Source organism: Anomalospiza imberbis, chromosome 19 (genome assembly GCF_031753505.1).
Source record: "Anomalospiza imberbis isolate Cuckoo-Finch-1a 21T00152 chromosome 19, ASM3175350v1, whole genome shotgun sequence".
NCBI lineage: Eukaryota > Metazoa > Chordata > Aves > Passeriformes > Viduidae > Anomalospiza > Anomalospiza imberbis.
Window position 1 is genome coordinate 2,488,333 of NC_089699.1, and position 17,483 is coordinate 2,505,815.

At 35.9% G+C, this 17,483-nt stretch overlaps 1 protein-coding gene across 3 annotated transcripts in view; it reads left to right on the forward strand.

Moving 5' to 3' along the window:
• The first annotated feature begins 501 nt into the window (after positions 1–501).
• Positions 502–17,483, forward strand: part of ABCA5 (ATP binding cassette subfamily A member 5) — a 45,136-nt gene continuing 28,154 nt past the window's right edge. For 2 of the 3 annotated variants that reach the window (XM_068209991.1, XM_068209992.1), the window contains exons 1-6: positions 502–614; positions 9,722–9,926; positions 13,110–13,268; positions 13,936–14,033; positions 15,870–16,099; positions 17,310–17,451. In XM_068209991.1, coding sequence (XP_068066092.1) covers positions 510–614; positions 9,722–9,926; positions 13,110–13,268; positions 13,936–14,033; positions 15,870–16,099; positions 17,310–17,451 — 939 coding nt within the window. In that variant the 5' untranslated portion in view covers positions 502–509. Of the gene's footprint in view, positions 615–9,721; positions 9,927–10,943; positions 11,027–13,109; positions 13,269–13,935; positions 14,034–15,869; positions 16,100–17,309; positions 17,452–17,483 lie in introns of those variants that run through there. The other variant, XM_068209993.1, reaches the window with a different exon arrangement.

The window sequence follows — 17,483 nt, forward strand, 5'->3', positions numbered from 1 at the left end:
CAGTCTCTCCCATTCCCAGTTTCCCCCATTCCCAATTCCCAGTCTCTCCCATTCCCAGTCTCTCCCATTCCCAGTCTCTCCCATTCCCAGTTTCCCCCATTCCCAATTCCCAGTCTCTCCCATTCCCAGTCTCTCCCATTCCCAGTCTCTCCCATTCCCAGTTTCCCCCATTCCCAATTCCCAGTCTCTCCCATTCCCAGTCTCTCCCATTCCCAGTCTCTCCCATTCCCAGTCGTTTCCCCCATTCCCAATTCCCAGTCTCTCCCATTCCCAATCTCTCTTACTCCCAATTTGTCTCGTTCCCAATTCCCAGTTTGTCTCTCCCGTTCCCAGTTTCTCCCATTCCCCGTTCCCAGTCATGACAAACCGAAGGTGAAGCCTTTCTGTGAAAACACAAGAGCAGGAGGCGCTGAACGCTGCAGCTGCCTGGCCTCGGCTTTGGAAATTATAAATTATTTTGTCATTTAATAACAAATTTGTATTTTTTACTTCTTAAACCAGAGCTGAAAATGGCCCCGGCTGCCCCGAGGGAGGCGGGAGTGTGGAGGCAAACCCGGGCTCTGCTCTTCAAGAATTGTCTGATCAAGTGCAGGACGAAGAAAAGCAGCGTCCAGGTGAGGGGCCCTGGGCCAGCCCGGTGCAAGTAACGCCCAAAGCGCAGGGAGACTCAGCTTTATCTTAAACCTCAGGTTTAAAACCTCGGGGAAACTCAGCTTTATCTTAAACCTCAGGTTTAAAACCTCGGGGAAACTCAGGATTATCTTAAACCACAGGGAAACTCAGCTTTATCTTAAACCTCAGGTTTAAAACCTCGGGGAAACTCAGCATTATCTTAAACCTCAGGTTTAAAACCTCAAAGAAACTTAGGTTTCTATTAAACCTCAGGTTTAAAACCTCAGGGAAACTCAGGTTTATCTTAAACCTCAGGTTTAAAACCTCAGGGAAACTCAGGTTTCTATTAAACCTCAGGTTTAAAACCTCAAGGAGACTCGGCTTATTCTTAAACCTCAGGGAAACTCAGCTTTATCTTAAACCCCAGGTTTAAAACCTCAGGGAAACTCAGCTTTATCTTAAACCTCAGATTTAAAACCTCGGGGAAACAGCTTTATCTTAAACCTCAGGTTTAAAACCTCGGAGAAACTCAGGATTATCTTAAACCACAGGGAAACTCAGCTTTATCTTAAACCTCAGGTTTAAAACCTCGGGGAAACTCAGCATTATCTTAAACCTCAGGTTTAAAACCTCAAAGAAACTTAGGTTTCTATTAAACCTCAAGTTTAAAACCTCAGGGAAACTCAGGTTTATCTTAAACCTCAGGTTTAAAACCTCAAGGAGACTCGGCTTATTCTTAAACCTTAGGTTTAAAACCTCAGGGAAACTCAGGATTATCTTAAACCTCAGGGAGACTCAGGATTATTTTAAACCTCAGGTTTAAAACCTCGGGTTTAAAACCTCAGGAAAACTCAGGATTATCTTAAACCTCAGGTTTAAAACCTCAGGGAAACTCAGCTTTATCTTAAACCTCAGGGAGACTCAGGTTTATCTTAAACCTCAGGGAGACTCAGGATTATTTAAACCTCAGGGAGACTCAGGATTATCTTAAACCTCAGGTTTAAAACCTCAGGGAAACTCAGCTTTATCTTAAACCTCAGGGACACTCAGGATTATTTAAACCTCAGGTTTAAAACCTCAGGGAAACTCAGCTTTATTTCAGAGTTCATGAGGCTTTGTGGTCTGCTCTGAATCTGGGGGTGAAATGTGCTTTTTCAGAAGGAGTTTTGTGATACATGGTTTAAAAAAAAATTTAATGTGTAAGGCTTGATCTAGATAATAGCCCTGAATATTAAATTATATATATTTATTAATATACTTATATATATATTTATTTATAATTATGCATATTATCTAGCATACTAATTATATTTTTATAATTATGCATATTATATAACATAGATATTATATAGATTAACATTATAATTATATATTATATCATTCTATTTATATGTATTATCATAATATATCATTATAATGATGTATTTTAATTATAAATTATTTAATTTATTTATATATTAGAATAATTTCATTATAATGTATATTATAATAATATCCATAACATATTATTTTTTTGTTAATTAACATTAACATATATTGTTTATATTATAATAATATCCAATTATATAATAATATGTCATAATGATATATTATGTAATTCTATTTATATATATTATTATATAATTATTTCATTTGACTTATACAATATATTATAATTCTATATGATAAATATATTACTATATATAACATACATATAGTTACATATTATAAATGTAATATCTATAGTTATAGATATTTATGACTGTATATTATTATATATATTTTATAATAATATAATATTATCTATAACCCTATAATAGTATATATTATAATGATGTTATATATTATATATATTTATAAATGTCTGTTATATATATTCTGTATGTTGTGTTATATAGATTCTATATATATTCTATATATATTCTATATATTATGTTACTATAGAACACATATATAAAATGTGTTATATATATTCTATAATAGTATAATATATAATAATAATATATATTAACATATATTAAATAGATATTTTATAAATATATTTTATATAAAAGAGTCTATTAATAAATATATTAGTAAATTATATCAGCTAGTATAGTCATTTATATTCTAATTATGCTTCAATACTATATCAATTAATATATTAGTAAATTAGTAAAGTCATTAATATAATATATATCCTGAAATACATTTTATGCAATAATATATTAATTATATTATATTATATTACATTACATTACATTACATTATATTATATTGTATTATATTATATTATATTATATTATATTATATTATATTATATTATATTATATTATCATATCATATATTATTGCATTATACTATATTATATTATACTGTATTATATTATATTGTATAATATAATATAATGTAATATAATATAATGTAATGCAATATAATATAATATATTATAGTATTATCTAATTTATTACATAATATCAATTAATATAAGATATATAATATATATACATTATAATGTATTATATATATTATATGTATAATAAATAAATATAATATATATTATTGATATATATAATATCTACCATATATATAACTAATATAATATAATTCATTTTATATTATATTATCTATATCATATCATATCATATATTATTACATTATACTACGTTGTATTATACTGTATTATATTGTATAATATAATATAATGTAATATAATATAATATAATATAATATAATATAATATAATATAATATAATATAATATAATATAATATAATATAATATGATATGATATGATATGATATAATATAATATAATATAATATAATATAATTAATATAATATAATATATAAAGTAATATAGTATAATAAAACGTAATATAGTATAATATACTGTAATATAATTTATTATATAATGTTAATTAATTATAAGGTATATAATATAATATATACATTATAATATATTGTATTATATTATATGTATAATAAATATATATATATAATTTATATATATAATATCTACCATATATATAACTAATATAATATAATTTATGTTATATTATATTATATTATATTATATTATATTATATTATATTATATTTATATTATAATATATTGTATTATATTATTTTATATTATATTATATTATATTATATTACATACCATTATTAATGTTATTATACATCATATATAATATTTCATATTGATATATACTACGGTATTAACATTGTCCCGTGTGGTTGTATAGAATTATACTATAATATACAACTTTTCTCTTATAATTACCGTGTGTAATGGCGAATTTTGCCATAGAAATGTATACAGTTTCCGTGCCGTTTCCCCCACCCTGAGTGCTGGCAGCATTTTCAGCCCCTCTGCCCTGCCTGTGCCTGCCTTGCTGCCCCTCCAGGTGAGTCAGGGGGCAGCGCCGCCCCTGCAGCGCGGGGCTGGCTCCTGCCCCCCTCCGCGCTTTGCTTTCACCGCAAATCCCGCCAGCTTTTGAAATAGTCCCCTTTTCTCCTGCACCAGCTGCTTTCCCCACTCGCTTTCCCATTCTGGCTGATCCTGATGAGTACAGAATGAGGTTTTTTGACCCTTGGAGATACTGAATTTTAAAATATTTCAATTTTTTTTTCATGCAGGAGGTGCTTTTCCTGTTGTTTTTCCCATTCTGGCTGATCTTGATAAGTATAGAATGAATTATTTTGACCCTTGGAGATACTGAATTATACAATATTCCATTTTTTTGGTACAGAACTTGCTTTTCCCTCTGTTTCTCCCATTCGGGCTGATCCTGACGAGTATAGAGTGAATTTTTTGGACCCTTTGAGATACTGAATTTTGAAATATTTCTCTTTTTTCCATCCAGGAGGTGCTTTTCTTGCTGTTTCTCCCATTCTGGCTGATCCTGATGAGTACAGAATGAGGTTTTTTGACACTTGGAGATACTGAATTTTAAAATATTTCAATTTTTTTTTCATGCAGGAGATGCTTTTCCCTCTGTTTTTCCTCTTCTGGCTGATCCTGATGATTATAGAATGAATTATTTTGACCCTTGGAGATACTGAATAATAAAATATTCCATTCTTTTGGTACAGAAGTTGCTTTTCCCTCTGTTTCTCCCATTCTGGCTGATCCCAATGAGTATAGAATGAATTTTTTTGACCCTTGGAGATACTGAATTTTGAAATATTTCTCTTTTTTCCATCCAGGAGGTGCTTTTCTTGCTGTTTCTCCCATTCTGGCTGATCCTGATGAGTACAGAATGAGGTTTTTTGACACTTGGAGATACTGAATTTTAAAATATTTCAATTTTTTTTTCATGCAGGAGATGCTTTTCCCTCTGTTTCTCCCATTCTGGCTGATCCTGATAAGTATAGAATGAATTATTTTGACCCTTGGAGATACTGAATTTTAAAATATTCCATTCTTTTGGTACAGAAGTTGCTTTTCCCTCTGTTTCTCCCATTCTGGCTGATCCTGACGAGTATAGAGTGAATTTTTTGGACCCTTTGAGATACTGAATTTTGAAATATTTCTCTTTTTTCCATCCAGGAGGTGCTTTTCTTGCTGTTTCTCCCATTCTGGCTGATCCTGATGAGTATAGAATGAATTATTTTGACCCTTGGAGATACTGAATTTTAAAATATTCCATTTTTTTTGGTACAGAAGGTGCTTTTCCCTCTGTTTCTCCCATTCTGGCTGATCCCAATGAGTATAGAATGAATTTTTTGGACCCTTGGAGATACTGAATTTTGAAAAAATTCTCTTTTTTCCATGCAGGAGGTGCTTTTCCTTTCTTCTTCTGGCTGGTCTTGATGACTATATAATTAATTTTTTGACCCTTTAAGATAATGATGTATAAAATATTCAGTATTTTTCATGCAGGAGGTGCTTTTCCCTCTGTTTTTCCTCTTCTGGCTGATCCTGATGAGTATAGAATGAATTATTTTGACCCTTGGAGATACTGAATAATAAAATATTCCATTTTTTTGGTACAGAAGTTGCTTTTCCCTCTGTTTCTCCCATTCTGGCTGATCCCAATGAGTATAGAATGAATTTTTTTGACCCTTGGAGATACTGAATTTTGAAATATTTCTCTTTTTTCCATCCAGGAGGTGCTTTTCCTTTCTTCTTCTGGTAGATTTTGATGACTATATAATTAATTTTTTGACCCTTTAAGATAATGAAGTATAAAATATTCAGTATTTTTCATGCAGGAGGTGCTTTTCCCACTGTTTTTCCTCTTCTGGCTGATCCTGATGAGTATAGAATGAATTATTTTGACCCTTGGAGATACTGAATTATACAATATTCCATTTTTTTTGGTACAGAACTTGCTTTTCCCTCTGTTTCTCCCATTCTGGCTGATCCTGATAAGTACAGAATGAATTATTTTGACCCTTGGAGATACTGAATTTTAAAATATTCCATTTTTTTTCATGCAGGAGGTGCTTTCCCTTTAGTTTCTCCCATTCTGGCTGATCCCAATGAGTATAGAATGAATTTTTTGGACCCTTTGAGATACTGAATTTTGAAATATTTCTCTTTTTTCCATCCAGGAGGTGCTTTTCCTTTCTTCTTCTGGCTGATCTTGATGACTATATAATTAATTTTTTGACCCTTTAAGATAATGAAGTATAAAATATTCTGTATTTTTCATACAGGAGGTGCTTTTCCCTCTGTTTCTCCCATTCTGGCTGATCCTGATAAGTATAGAATGAATTATTTTGACCCTTTGAGATACTGAATTATACAATATTCCATTTTTTTGGTACAGAACTTGCTTTTCCCTCTGTTTCTCCCATTCTGGCTGGTCCTGATGAGTATAGAGTGAATTTTTTTGACCCTTGGAGATACTGAATTTTGAAATATTTCTCTTTTTTCCATCCAGGAGGTGCTTTTCCCTCTGTTTCTCCCATTCTGGCTGATCCTGATGAGTATAGAATGAATTTTTTGGACCCTTTAAGATAATGAATAATAAAATATTCCGTATTCTTTGTTCAGGAGGTGATTTTCCCACTGTTTTTCCTCTTCTGGCTGATGCTGATGAGCATATAATGAGGTTTTTTGACCCTTTGAAATACTGAATTTTGAAATACTCCATTTTTTGGTGCATAAGATGTTTTTCCCTCTGTTTTTCCTCTTCTGGCTGATCCTGATGAGTATAGAATGAATTCTTTTGACTCTTTGCAATACTGAATTATAAAATATTCCAATTTTTTGGTACAGAAGGTGCTTTTCCTGCTGTTTCTCCCATTCTGGCTGATCCTGATGAATATAGAATGAATTTTTTGGACCCTTGGAGATAACTGAATATTTAAATATTTCTCTTTTTTCCATCCAGGAGGTGCTTTTCTTGCTGTTTCTCCCATTCTGGCTGATCCCGATGAGTATAGAATGAATTTTTTGGACCCTTGGAGATACTGAATTTTGAAATATTTCTCTTTTTTCCATCCAGGAGGTGCTTTTCCTTTCTTCTTCTGGCTGACCTTGATGACTATATAAATTATTTTTTGACCCTTTAAGATAATGATGTATAAAATATTCAGTATTTTTCATGCAGGAGGTGCTTTCCCCTCTGTTTTTCCTCTTCTGGCTGATCCTGATAAGTATAGAATGAATTATTTTGACCCTTTGAGATACTGAATTATACAATATTCCAATTTTTTGGTACAGAACTTGCTTTTCCCTCTGTTTCTCCCATTCTGGCTGATCCTGATGAATATAGAATGAGGTTTTTGGACCCTTTGAGATACTGAATTTTGAAATATTTCTCTTTTTTCCATCCAGGAGGTGCTTTTCCTTTCTTCTTCTGGCTGATCTTGATGACTATATAATTAATTTTTTGACCCTTTAAGATAATGAAGTATAAAATATTCTGTATTTTTCATACAGGAGGTGCTTTTCCCTCTGTTTCTCCCATTCTGGCTGATCCTGATAAGTATAGAATGAATTATTTTGACCCTTTGAGATACTGAATTTTAAAATATTCCATTCTTTTGGTACAGAAGTTGCTTTTCCCTCTGTTTCTCCCATTCGGGCTGATCCTGACGAGTATAGAGTGAATTTTTTGGACCCTTGGAGATACTGAATTTTGAAATATTTCTCTTTTTTCCATCCAGGAGGTGCTTTTCCTGCTGTTTTTCTTTTTCTGGCTGACCTTGATGACTATATAAATTATTTTTTGACCCTTTAAGATAATGATGTATAAAATATTCAGTATTTTTCATACAGGAGGTGCTTTTCCCTCTGTTTCTCCCATTCTGGCTGATCCTGATGAGTATAGAATGAATTATTTTGACCCTTGGAGATATTGAATTTTAAAGTATTCCATTTTTTTCATGTAGGAGGTGCTTTCCCCTCTGTTTTTCCTCTTCTGGCTGGTCCCGATGAGTATAGAATGAGGTTTTTTGACCCTTGGAGATACTGAATTTTGAAATAATTCAATTTTTTTCATGCAGGAGGTGCTTTTCCTGTAGTTTCTCCCATTCTGGCCGATCCTGATGAGTATAGAATGAATTTTTGGACCCTTTAAGATAATGATGTATAAAATATTCAGTATTTTTCATGCAGGAGGTGCTTTCCCTCTGTTTTTCCTCTTCTGGCTGATCCTGATGAGTATAGAATGAATTATTTTGACCCTTGGAGATACTGAATAATAAAATATTCCATTTTTTTGGTACAGAGGTGCTTTTCCCTCTGTTTCTCCCATTCTGGCTGATCCTGATGGGTATAGAATGAGGTTTTTTGACCCTTGGAGATACTGAATTTTAAAATATTCCATTTTTTTTTCATACAGGAGGTGCTTTTCCTGTAGTTTCTCCCATTCTGGCCGATCCCGATGAGTATAGCATGAATTTTTTGGACCCTTTAAGATAATGAATTATAAAATATTCTGTATTTTTCATACAGGAGGTGTTTTCCCCTCTGTTTTTCCTCTTCTGGCTGATCCTGATGAGTATAGAATGAATTATTTTGACCCTTTGAGATACTGAATTTTAAAATATTCCATTTTTTTGGTACAGAAGTTGCTTTTCCCTCTGTTTCTCCCATTCGGGCTGATCCTGACGAGTATAGAGTGAATTTTTTGGACCCTTGGAGATACTGAATTTTGAAATATTTCTTTTTTCCATCCAGGAGGTGCTTTTCCTTTCTTCTTCTGGCTGATCTTGATGACTATATCATTTATTTTTTGACCCTTTAAGATAATGATGTATAAAATATTCAGTATTTTTCATACAGGAGGTGCTTTTCCCTCTGTTTCTCCCATTCTGGCTGATCCTGATGAGTATAGAATGAATTATTTTGACCCTTGGAGATATTGAATTTTAAAATATTCCATTTTTTTCATGTAGGAGGTGCTTTCCCCTCTGTTTTTCCTCTTCTGGCTGATCCTGATGAGTATAGAATGAGGTTTTTTGACCCTTGGAGATACTGAATTTTGAAATATTCCATTTTTTTTTCATGCAGGAGGTGCTTTTCCTGTAGTTTCTCCCATTCTGGCCGATCCTGATGAGTATAGAATGAATTTTTTGGACCCTTTAAGATAATGAATTATAAAATATTCCGTATTCTTTGTTCAGGAGGTGATTTTCCCACTGTTTTTCCTCTTCTGGCTGATGCTGATGAGCATATAATGAGGTTTTTTGACCCTTTGAAATACTGAATTTTGAAATACTCCATTTTTTGGTGCATAAGATGTTTTTCCCTCTGTTTTTCCTCTTCTGGCTGATCCTGATGAGTATAGAATGAATTCTTTTGACTCTTTGCAATACTGAATTATAAAATATTCCATTTTTTTGGTACAGATGTTGCTTTTCCCTCTGTTTCTCCCATTCTGGCTGATCCTGATGAATATAGAATGAATTTTTTGGAACCTTGGAGATACTGAATTTTTAAATATTTCTCTTTTTTCCATCCAGGAGGTGCTTTTCTTGCTGTTTCTCCCATTCTGGCTGATCCTGATGAGTATAGAATGAGGTTTTTTGACCCTTGGAGATACTGAATTTTAAAATATTTCAATTTTTGTCATGCAGGAGGTGCTTTTCCCTCTGTTTCTCCCATTCTGGCCGATCCCGATGAGTATAGAATGAATTTTTTTGACCCTCTGAGATACTAAATTTTGAAATATTTCTTTTTTTTTCCATCCAGGAGGTGCTTTTCCCACTGTTTTTCCTCTTCTGGCTGATCCTGATGAGCATGATGCACCCTCACAGGAAATATGACGAGGTGCCCAACGTGGACCTGGGCCCCCTGGACCCCTCGGTTCTGGTGGATTTTGTCATCGGCTACACCCCACCCACAGCCCTGGCTCGAGAAATCATGAAGAAAGTGGCTTTTGATAACTTTGAGGATGGTATTCAGACCCTAAATCCTTTTTTTCCAGACCCTAAATCCTTTTTTTCCAGACCCTAAATCCTTTTTTTTCCCTCCCATCTCATATTGGAACTTGTGCTTGGAGGGGGAAAACAGTATCAGGAAAAATTGTTTATTTTCCAGAGGAGGAAATGTGAAGCTGTTGGGGTTTTTTTGTTGGTTTGAGGCTTTTGGTTGGTTTTAGGGTTTTTTGTCAAGGTTTTAGGGCACTTTTTTTTATTTGGGTTTTTTTTTTTTTGCTGGTTTTGGGGGTCTTTCTGCTGGTTTTGGGGGTTATTTTGCTGGTTCTAGGGTTTTTTTAATAGCTTTGTTGGTTTTTGACTGGTTTCATGGTTTTTTGCTGGTTTTAGGGATTTTTGGTCGGTTTTGGGGCTTCTTGATTGTTTTTATGGGGTTTTTTGCTGATTTTTGGGCTTTTTTGCTGATTTTGGGGTTTTTTTTGCTGGTTTTGGGCCGCCCACAGCCCTGGCTCGAGAAATCGTGAAGAAAGTGGCTTTTGATAACTTTGAGGATGGTATTCAGACCCTAAATCCTTTTTTTCCAGACCCTAAATCCTTTTTTTCCAGACCCTAAATCCTTTTTTTTCCCCTCCCATCTCATATTGGAACTTGTGCTTGGAGGGGGAAAACAGTGGTGCTGTATCAGGAAAAATTGTTTATTTTCCAGAGGAGGAAATGTGAAGATGTTGGGGTTTTTTTTTGTTGGTTTGAGGCTTTTGGTTGGTTTTAGGGGTTTTTTTGCCTGGTTTTAGGGCACTTTTTTTTTATTTTGGGGCTTTTTTTTGCTGGTTTTGGGGGTCTTTCTGCTGGTTTTGGGGGTTATTTTGCTGGTTCTAGGTTTTTTTTAAGAGCTTTGTTGGTTTTTGACAGGTTTCATGGTTTTTTGCTGGTTTTAGGGTTTTTTGGTTGGTTTTGGGGTTTTTAAATTGTTTTTATGGGGTTTTTTGTTGCATTTTTAGGGTTTTTTTCTGATTTTCGGGCTCATTTGCTGATTTTGGGGTTTTTTTTGCTGGTTTTGTGCCACCCACAGCCCTGGCTCGGGAAATCATGAAGAAAGTGGCTTTTGATAACTTTGAGGATGGTATTCAGACCCTAAATCCTTTTTTTCCAGACCCTAAATCCCTTTTTTCCCCCTCCCATCTCATATTGGAACTTGTGCTTGGAGGGGGAAAACAGTATCAGGAAAAATTGTTTATTTTCCAGAGGAGGAAATGTGAAGCTGTTGGGGTTTTTTTTTGTTGGGTTGAGGCTTTTGGTTGGTTTTAGGGGTTTTTTTGCCTGGTTTTAGGGCACTTTTTTTTATTTTGGGGCTTTTTTTTGCTGGTTTTGGGGGTTATTTTGCTGGTTCTAGGGTTTTTTTAAGAGCTTTTGTGGTTTTTGACTGGTTTCATGGTTTTTTGCTGGTTTTAGGGTTTTTTGGTTGGTTTTGGGGTTTTTTTGTTGGTTTTAGGGGTTTTATTTTTGCAGATTTTTGGGGTTTTTTTACTGGTTTTGAGGTTTTTTGGTGGTTATAGGGAGTTTTGTCATTTTGGGAATTTTTTTGTTGTTTTGGGCTTTTTTTGCTGGTTTGGGGGTTTTATGCTGGTTTGGGGTAGTTTTTTTCTTGGTTTATGCAGTTTTTTTGTTGTTTTTAGTTTTTTTTTTGCTGGTTTGTTTTTTTTTTGTTGGTTTGGGTTTATTTTTTGCTGGTTTGGGATTTTTTTGTTGCTTTTGGGGGTTTTATGCTGGTTTGGGTTAGTTTTTTTGTTGGTTTTATGCAGTTTTTTTTTTGTTGTTTTTAGGGTTTTTTTGCTGGTTTGGGGTTTTTTTTTTTTGGTTTTGGGGTTTTGGTTTTTTTTTTTGAGGAAGGAAAAAAAGCAGCTCTGGGGCTGATTGTGCCTCTCCTGTGCCATCCTGGGGCAGCCTCCGGGGTTTCTTGGTTGTTCTGTCCTGGTGTCACCATGAAAACAAAATTTTAATCGATTTGAGTTGCTGATTCTCATTAACACTTTGTCACCTCTTCTTTTGAAAGCAACTTTCCCTTCCCTTTTTCCTGTTTTCATTTTTTAATGTTCGGTTTGGTTTTGGCTTTTTTTCCTGTTGTTTTCTTCTTATTTTGTTTTCTGCATATTTGTTTGGCTCTTCCCAATTATTGGGGTTTTTTTCCCCACTTGTTTGGGTTTTATCCTCTTTGTTCTTCCTGTTTCTCTGTTTTTTGGGGTTTTTTTTGGCTTGCTTTTTCTCATTTGTTTAGGTTTCTTTCTCATTTATTTGGGTTTCTTTCTTCTTTGTTTGGGATTTTTTCTCATTTGTTTGATTTTTTTTTCCATTTTTATGTTTTTATTCTCATTTTTTTGGGGTTTTCCCCTTTGGGTTTTCCCTTTTGTTTGCTTTTTTTCCCATTTGTGTGGGTTTTTCCTTGTTTCTTCCTCTTTTTTTTCCCCCTTTTTTTCCCCCCAACACTTTCCTCCACTTCTCACAAACAACAAAAACTTGCTTCTCCAAACTTACTCAGGAATGGTTTAGGTGGGAAGGGTCACCAAACCCAAATAAGTCATTCATGATTTTTATGTCATTTCTTTAAAGTGCTGCACATTTTTATTCCAAGCTGTGGCAGGGAATAAATAAAAAATGAATAAATACTATATTATACTGAATATAATACTATATATTATATACTATATTATATACTATATTATATACTATAATATATATTATATTATATACTATGAATATAATACTATATATTATATAATATAATATAATATAATATAATATAATATAATATAATATAATATTATATTATATTATATTATATTATATTATATTATATTATATTATTATATTATGCTATATTATATTATGTTATATTATGCTATATTATATTGTATTATATTATATTATATTATATTATATTATATTATATATTACATTACATTACATTGTACTATATTATATTGTATGATATTATATGATATATATATTATATTATATTATATTATATTATATTATTATATTATATTATCTCAGTATTTCTATATCATATTATTTTTATATTAAATCATATTATCTTATGCTATTGTCATATTATATGTTTATAATTTTATATTTTTATCTTTTAATAGAATTTCATTTTCTGTTTCTATTTCTATTATATATTCATATTTCTATTTTAATACACCCAGGCCTCATCACTGAGGAGTATTTGAGTGAGGAGGAGCTGGAAGAGGCGAGTTTTCTCAAACCCTCCAACTTTGTGGGGGTGGTGTTCAAGGACTCCATGTCCTACCAGCTGAGGTTCCACGACTCCATTGCCATGTCCTCCATCTACACCGAGTCCAGAGGTGAAGCTGCAGGGCAAGAAACTGGAAAATCATCCCAAATTTTCATTTTTAGATTTTTTTTGTTGTGTATATTGGTTTGTGGGGGTTGGTGGTGGTGTTATCAGGGAGTGGGGCAGCTGTAACTCTGTTTTTTGGGATTTTAACATGGCATGGCCTGGCTTGGAAGGGCTCCTGAAATGATTATTCCCTATTTAACCATACATCCAGAGAGTAATAGGAATCCAGAATTAAACCTGCAAGGCAATAAACTGGAAAATCATCCCAAATTTTCATTTTTAGATTTTTTTTGTTGTGTATATTGGTTTGTGGGGGTTGGTGGTGGTGTTATCAGGGAGTGGGGCAGCTGTAACTCTGTTTTTTGGGATTTTAACATGGCATGGCCTGGCATGGCCTGGCTCCTGAAGGTGATTATTCCCTATTTAACCATAAATCCAGATAGTAATAGTAATCCAGAGGTAAACCTGCAAGGGAATGGGCTGGAAAATCATCCCTTATTTTAATTTTTTGGGTTTTTTTTTTGTTATATGTATTGGTTTGTGGGGGTTGGTGGTGGTGTTATCAGAGTGGAGCAGCTGTAACTGAATTCTGTGGGATTTTACCATGGAATTGTGGTATGGCCTGGCTTGGGTAGGCTCCTGAAGGTGGTAATTCCCTGTTTTCCCTGCAGCCACGTGCTCCAGCCTGCGGAAGGGCTGCGAGTCTGTGACCTACTGGAGCTCGGGGTTCACGGCGCTGCAAGCCTGCATCGACGCTGCCATCATCCAGGTGAGAAAACATCCCCCAGCATCCCACGACATCCCACAGCATCCCATAAAATCCCACAACATCCCACAGCATCCCATAAAATCCCACAACATCCCACAGCATCCCATAAAATCCCACAACATCCCACAGCATCCCATAAAATCCCACAAAATCGGGCTTGGAACACAAGCTGGGGGTGTTCAGCCTGGAGAAAAGGAGACTCAGGGGTGACCTCGTCACTCTCTACAGCTCCTGAAAGGTGGCTGTGGCCAGGTGGGGCTGGGCTCTGTCTCCAGGAACTGACAGAACCAGAGGACACAGTCTCAAGCTGCACCAAGGGAAATTTAGGTTGGATATCAGGAAAAAGTGTTTTATAAAAAGGGTGATAAAGTTCTGGAGTGGCTGCCCGGGGAGGTGGTGCAGTCACCGTCCCTGGGTGTGTTTAACAAAGCCTGGATGTGGCACTGGGTGCCAGGGTTCAGTTGAGGTGTTGGGGCTGGGCTGGACTCGATGATCTTGGAGGTCTCTTCCAACCTGGTGATTCTGTGAATTCTGTGAAAATCCCACAAAATCCCATTAAATCCCATCCTCACCCTAAGGAAGGGCAGGTGCAGAGGCTGCTTAATCTGCCTGTTAATCCTGGGAGATGCTGTGTCAGATCCCAGCTGGGATCTGAGGAGAAGGCAGACGTTTTGGGGTGGGTTGGGCCATGTTTTCTCCAGACTGTTTTATCCAGGTACCACTGGGAAAATCCCATAAAATCCCATCCTCACCCCAAAAAAAGGCAGATCCGGGGGCTGCCCAGGCTCCTTAATCTGCCTGGAGATGCTGTGTCAGATCTCAGCTGGCATCTGGTGAGAAGGCAGAAGTTTCCTGGTGGGTTTGGCCATGTTTTGTCCAGGGAAAACATGGGAAAATCCCATAAAATCCCACCCTCACCCCAGGAAAGGTCGCATCCAGGGGCTGCCTGGGCTGTTTAGTCTTATCTGTTAATCCTGGGAGATGCTGTGTCAGCTCTCAGCTGGGATCTGATGAGAAGGCAGATGTTTTGGGGTGGGTTTGGCCATGTTTTGTCCAGGTACCACTGGGAAAATCCCACAAAATCCCATGTAATCCTACCCTCACCCCAAGAAAGGACGCATCCAGAGCTGCCTGCTAATCCTTAATCTATCTGTTAATGCTGGGAAATGCTGTGTCTCAAATCTCAGCTGGCATCTGATGAGAGGGCAGAAATTTTGGGGTGGGTTTGGCCATGTTTTGTCCAAGTACCACTGGGAAAATCCCATAAAATCCCACCCTCGCCCCAGGAAAGGGCACATCCAGGGGCTGCCTGGGCTGTTTAATCTATCTGTTAATCCTGGGAGATGCTGTGTCAGATCCCAGCTGGAATCTGATGAGAAGGCAGATGTTTTGGGGCAGGTTTGGCCATGTTCTGTCCAGGACTGTTTTATCCAGGATTTCCCCAATCCTGTTGGGTTGGATTATGAGGATTTTTGCCTCCATTGGCATCCCAGAGACGCTGATCATCCAGCACAGCCCTCCTCAAATGCTCACCCCAAAATGCCATTCCAAGCAGGGGCTGCAGAATTTACCTTATTTTGGTGTCACTATTGCTCAGCAATTTTCCCCAATTTCCCTCCCCTCACCCTGCTCATGGTGGCAGCAAATTCCATCCTTTTAAGTGACAGAAATCCCACATTTCCTCATTTTATCCCCAGGCATTCAGGTGTTTTCCAGTTTTGCTCTTGGCCTGGAATTTGGGGTCAGGAAGGTTTTACCAGCAGGGCTGGAGTGGTTGGGATGGGGCTGAAAAATCAGGAAAAATGTCAAAATAACTCTTCCTCCTCTTCCTTCCAGCTGAAGACAAATCATTCTGTTTGGGAGCAGCTGGATCTGACCAGAGCCATGGTTATGGGAGAGGCTGCAGTGGTGGAAATTGATAATTTCCCTCGTGCAATCATTTTAATTTACCTGGTGATTGCATTCTCCCCCTTTGGGTATTATTTGGCAATTCACATCGTGGCAGAAAAGGAGAGGAAGCTGAAGGAGTTCTTGAAAATTTTGGGACTCCATGACACTGCCTTCTGGTATGTGAGTGTTTGGTATAACCTGCTCCTTAGAAAAGAAAAAAAAATATCTGTAAAGAAAAATTATTATATTAAAAAATTATTATATAAAACTTTTTTTTCTAGTTAACCTCTTCCATCCCACCCCCCAGGTCTTAAATTGTTTTCAGTCTTCAAGTGTAAAGAAAAATTATTATATTAAAAAATTATTATATAAAACTTTTTTTTCTAGTTAACCTCTTCCATCCCATCCCCCGGGTCTTAAATTGTTTTCAGTCTTCAAGTGAAAACAACCAAAAACTGAGATATTCTGTACAATCAAACAGAGAGACACTTGCACTACCATGAAAATATGAATATTTTAATAAGTAATCCTGCTGCATTTATTCATGTAAAGCTCCACCAGATTAGAGGGATTAAACCTCATCATGTGTGAGGTTTTATGGAGGCTTTTAAGCATTTTTGGCTTGCTACCTCCTTTCCTAGAAGCTCAACAGGTAACCTGCAGCCCAGCACATAATTGAATTAATCCAACTCTAGAATTTGAACGTGCCAGAGCAGTCTCAGCAACAGGTCTTCAGTTGTTTTCTCACCCTGACAAAAATTGGCCTGGGCAGTAGAATACTTCATTTTTCTCCCAGATGATGTGTTAATTTGAAATCATTGATAGCTGAGGGGATAAAAACAGGTTTTGCTTTGCCCTTTCTGGCAGGGTTTTCACATCCGCACTGAAACAGCCACCCGGGGTGGTTGGAATGATTTCTTTTTTCAGTTGTTTAGAGAAAGTGTGTCATTTTTTGCTACCTGGACACAAACCACCCCTGTTTGCTGAGGTCAGAGTTGCTCCCAGACTCACAGCTCTGTTTTTCAACAGAGCAGGATTTTATTACCCTGCCCAGCAGCCTGTATTAAATTTTAAACAGAATTTCTTGAATTATTGAAACCTAGGGCTCTCTTACCCTCTTTTGCCTATACCAGGGAATTAATTATGAAAAAGATAAAGGTGAATCACCTGATTGTGCATCTTTAGCTGCCCTGGGTCTCGCTGTGTGCCAAGAACAACCCCAGGATGTTTTATTTATGTTTTGTAAATGCTCGGCCTTTGGTGCAGTGAGACATAGAGTTAGAAATTAATTTGAGGTAGAATTCTGTCTGGAATATTAAAGAGTGCTGGGTTTTGCTGTTTGTGTGGCTGGGGATTCATTCATTGTTCTGCTTTTTTTCTCCCTAGGCTGTCCTGGGTGCTGCTCTACGTGAGCCTGATCTTTGTCATGTCCATCCTCATGGCCGTGATCGCCACGGCCTCGTCCCTCTTCCCCCAGAGCAGTGCCTTTGTCATATTCCTCCTTTTTTTCCTCTATGGAGTCTCCTCTGTGAGTATTCCTGGCCCTGAGCAACTCAGCCA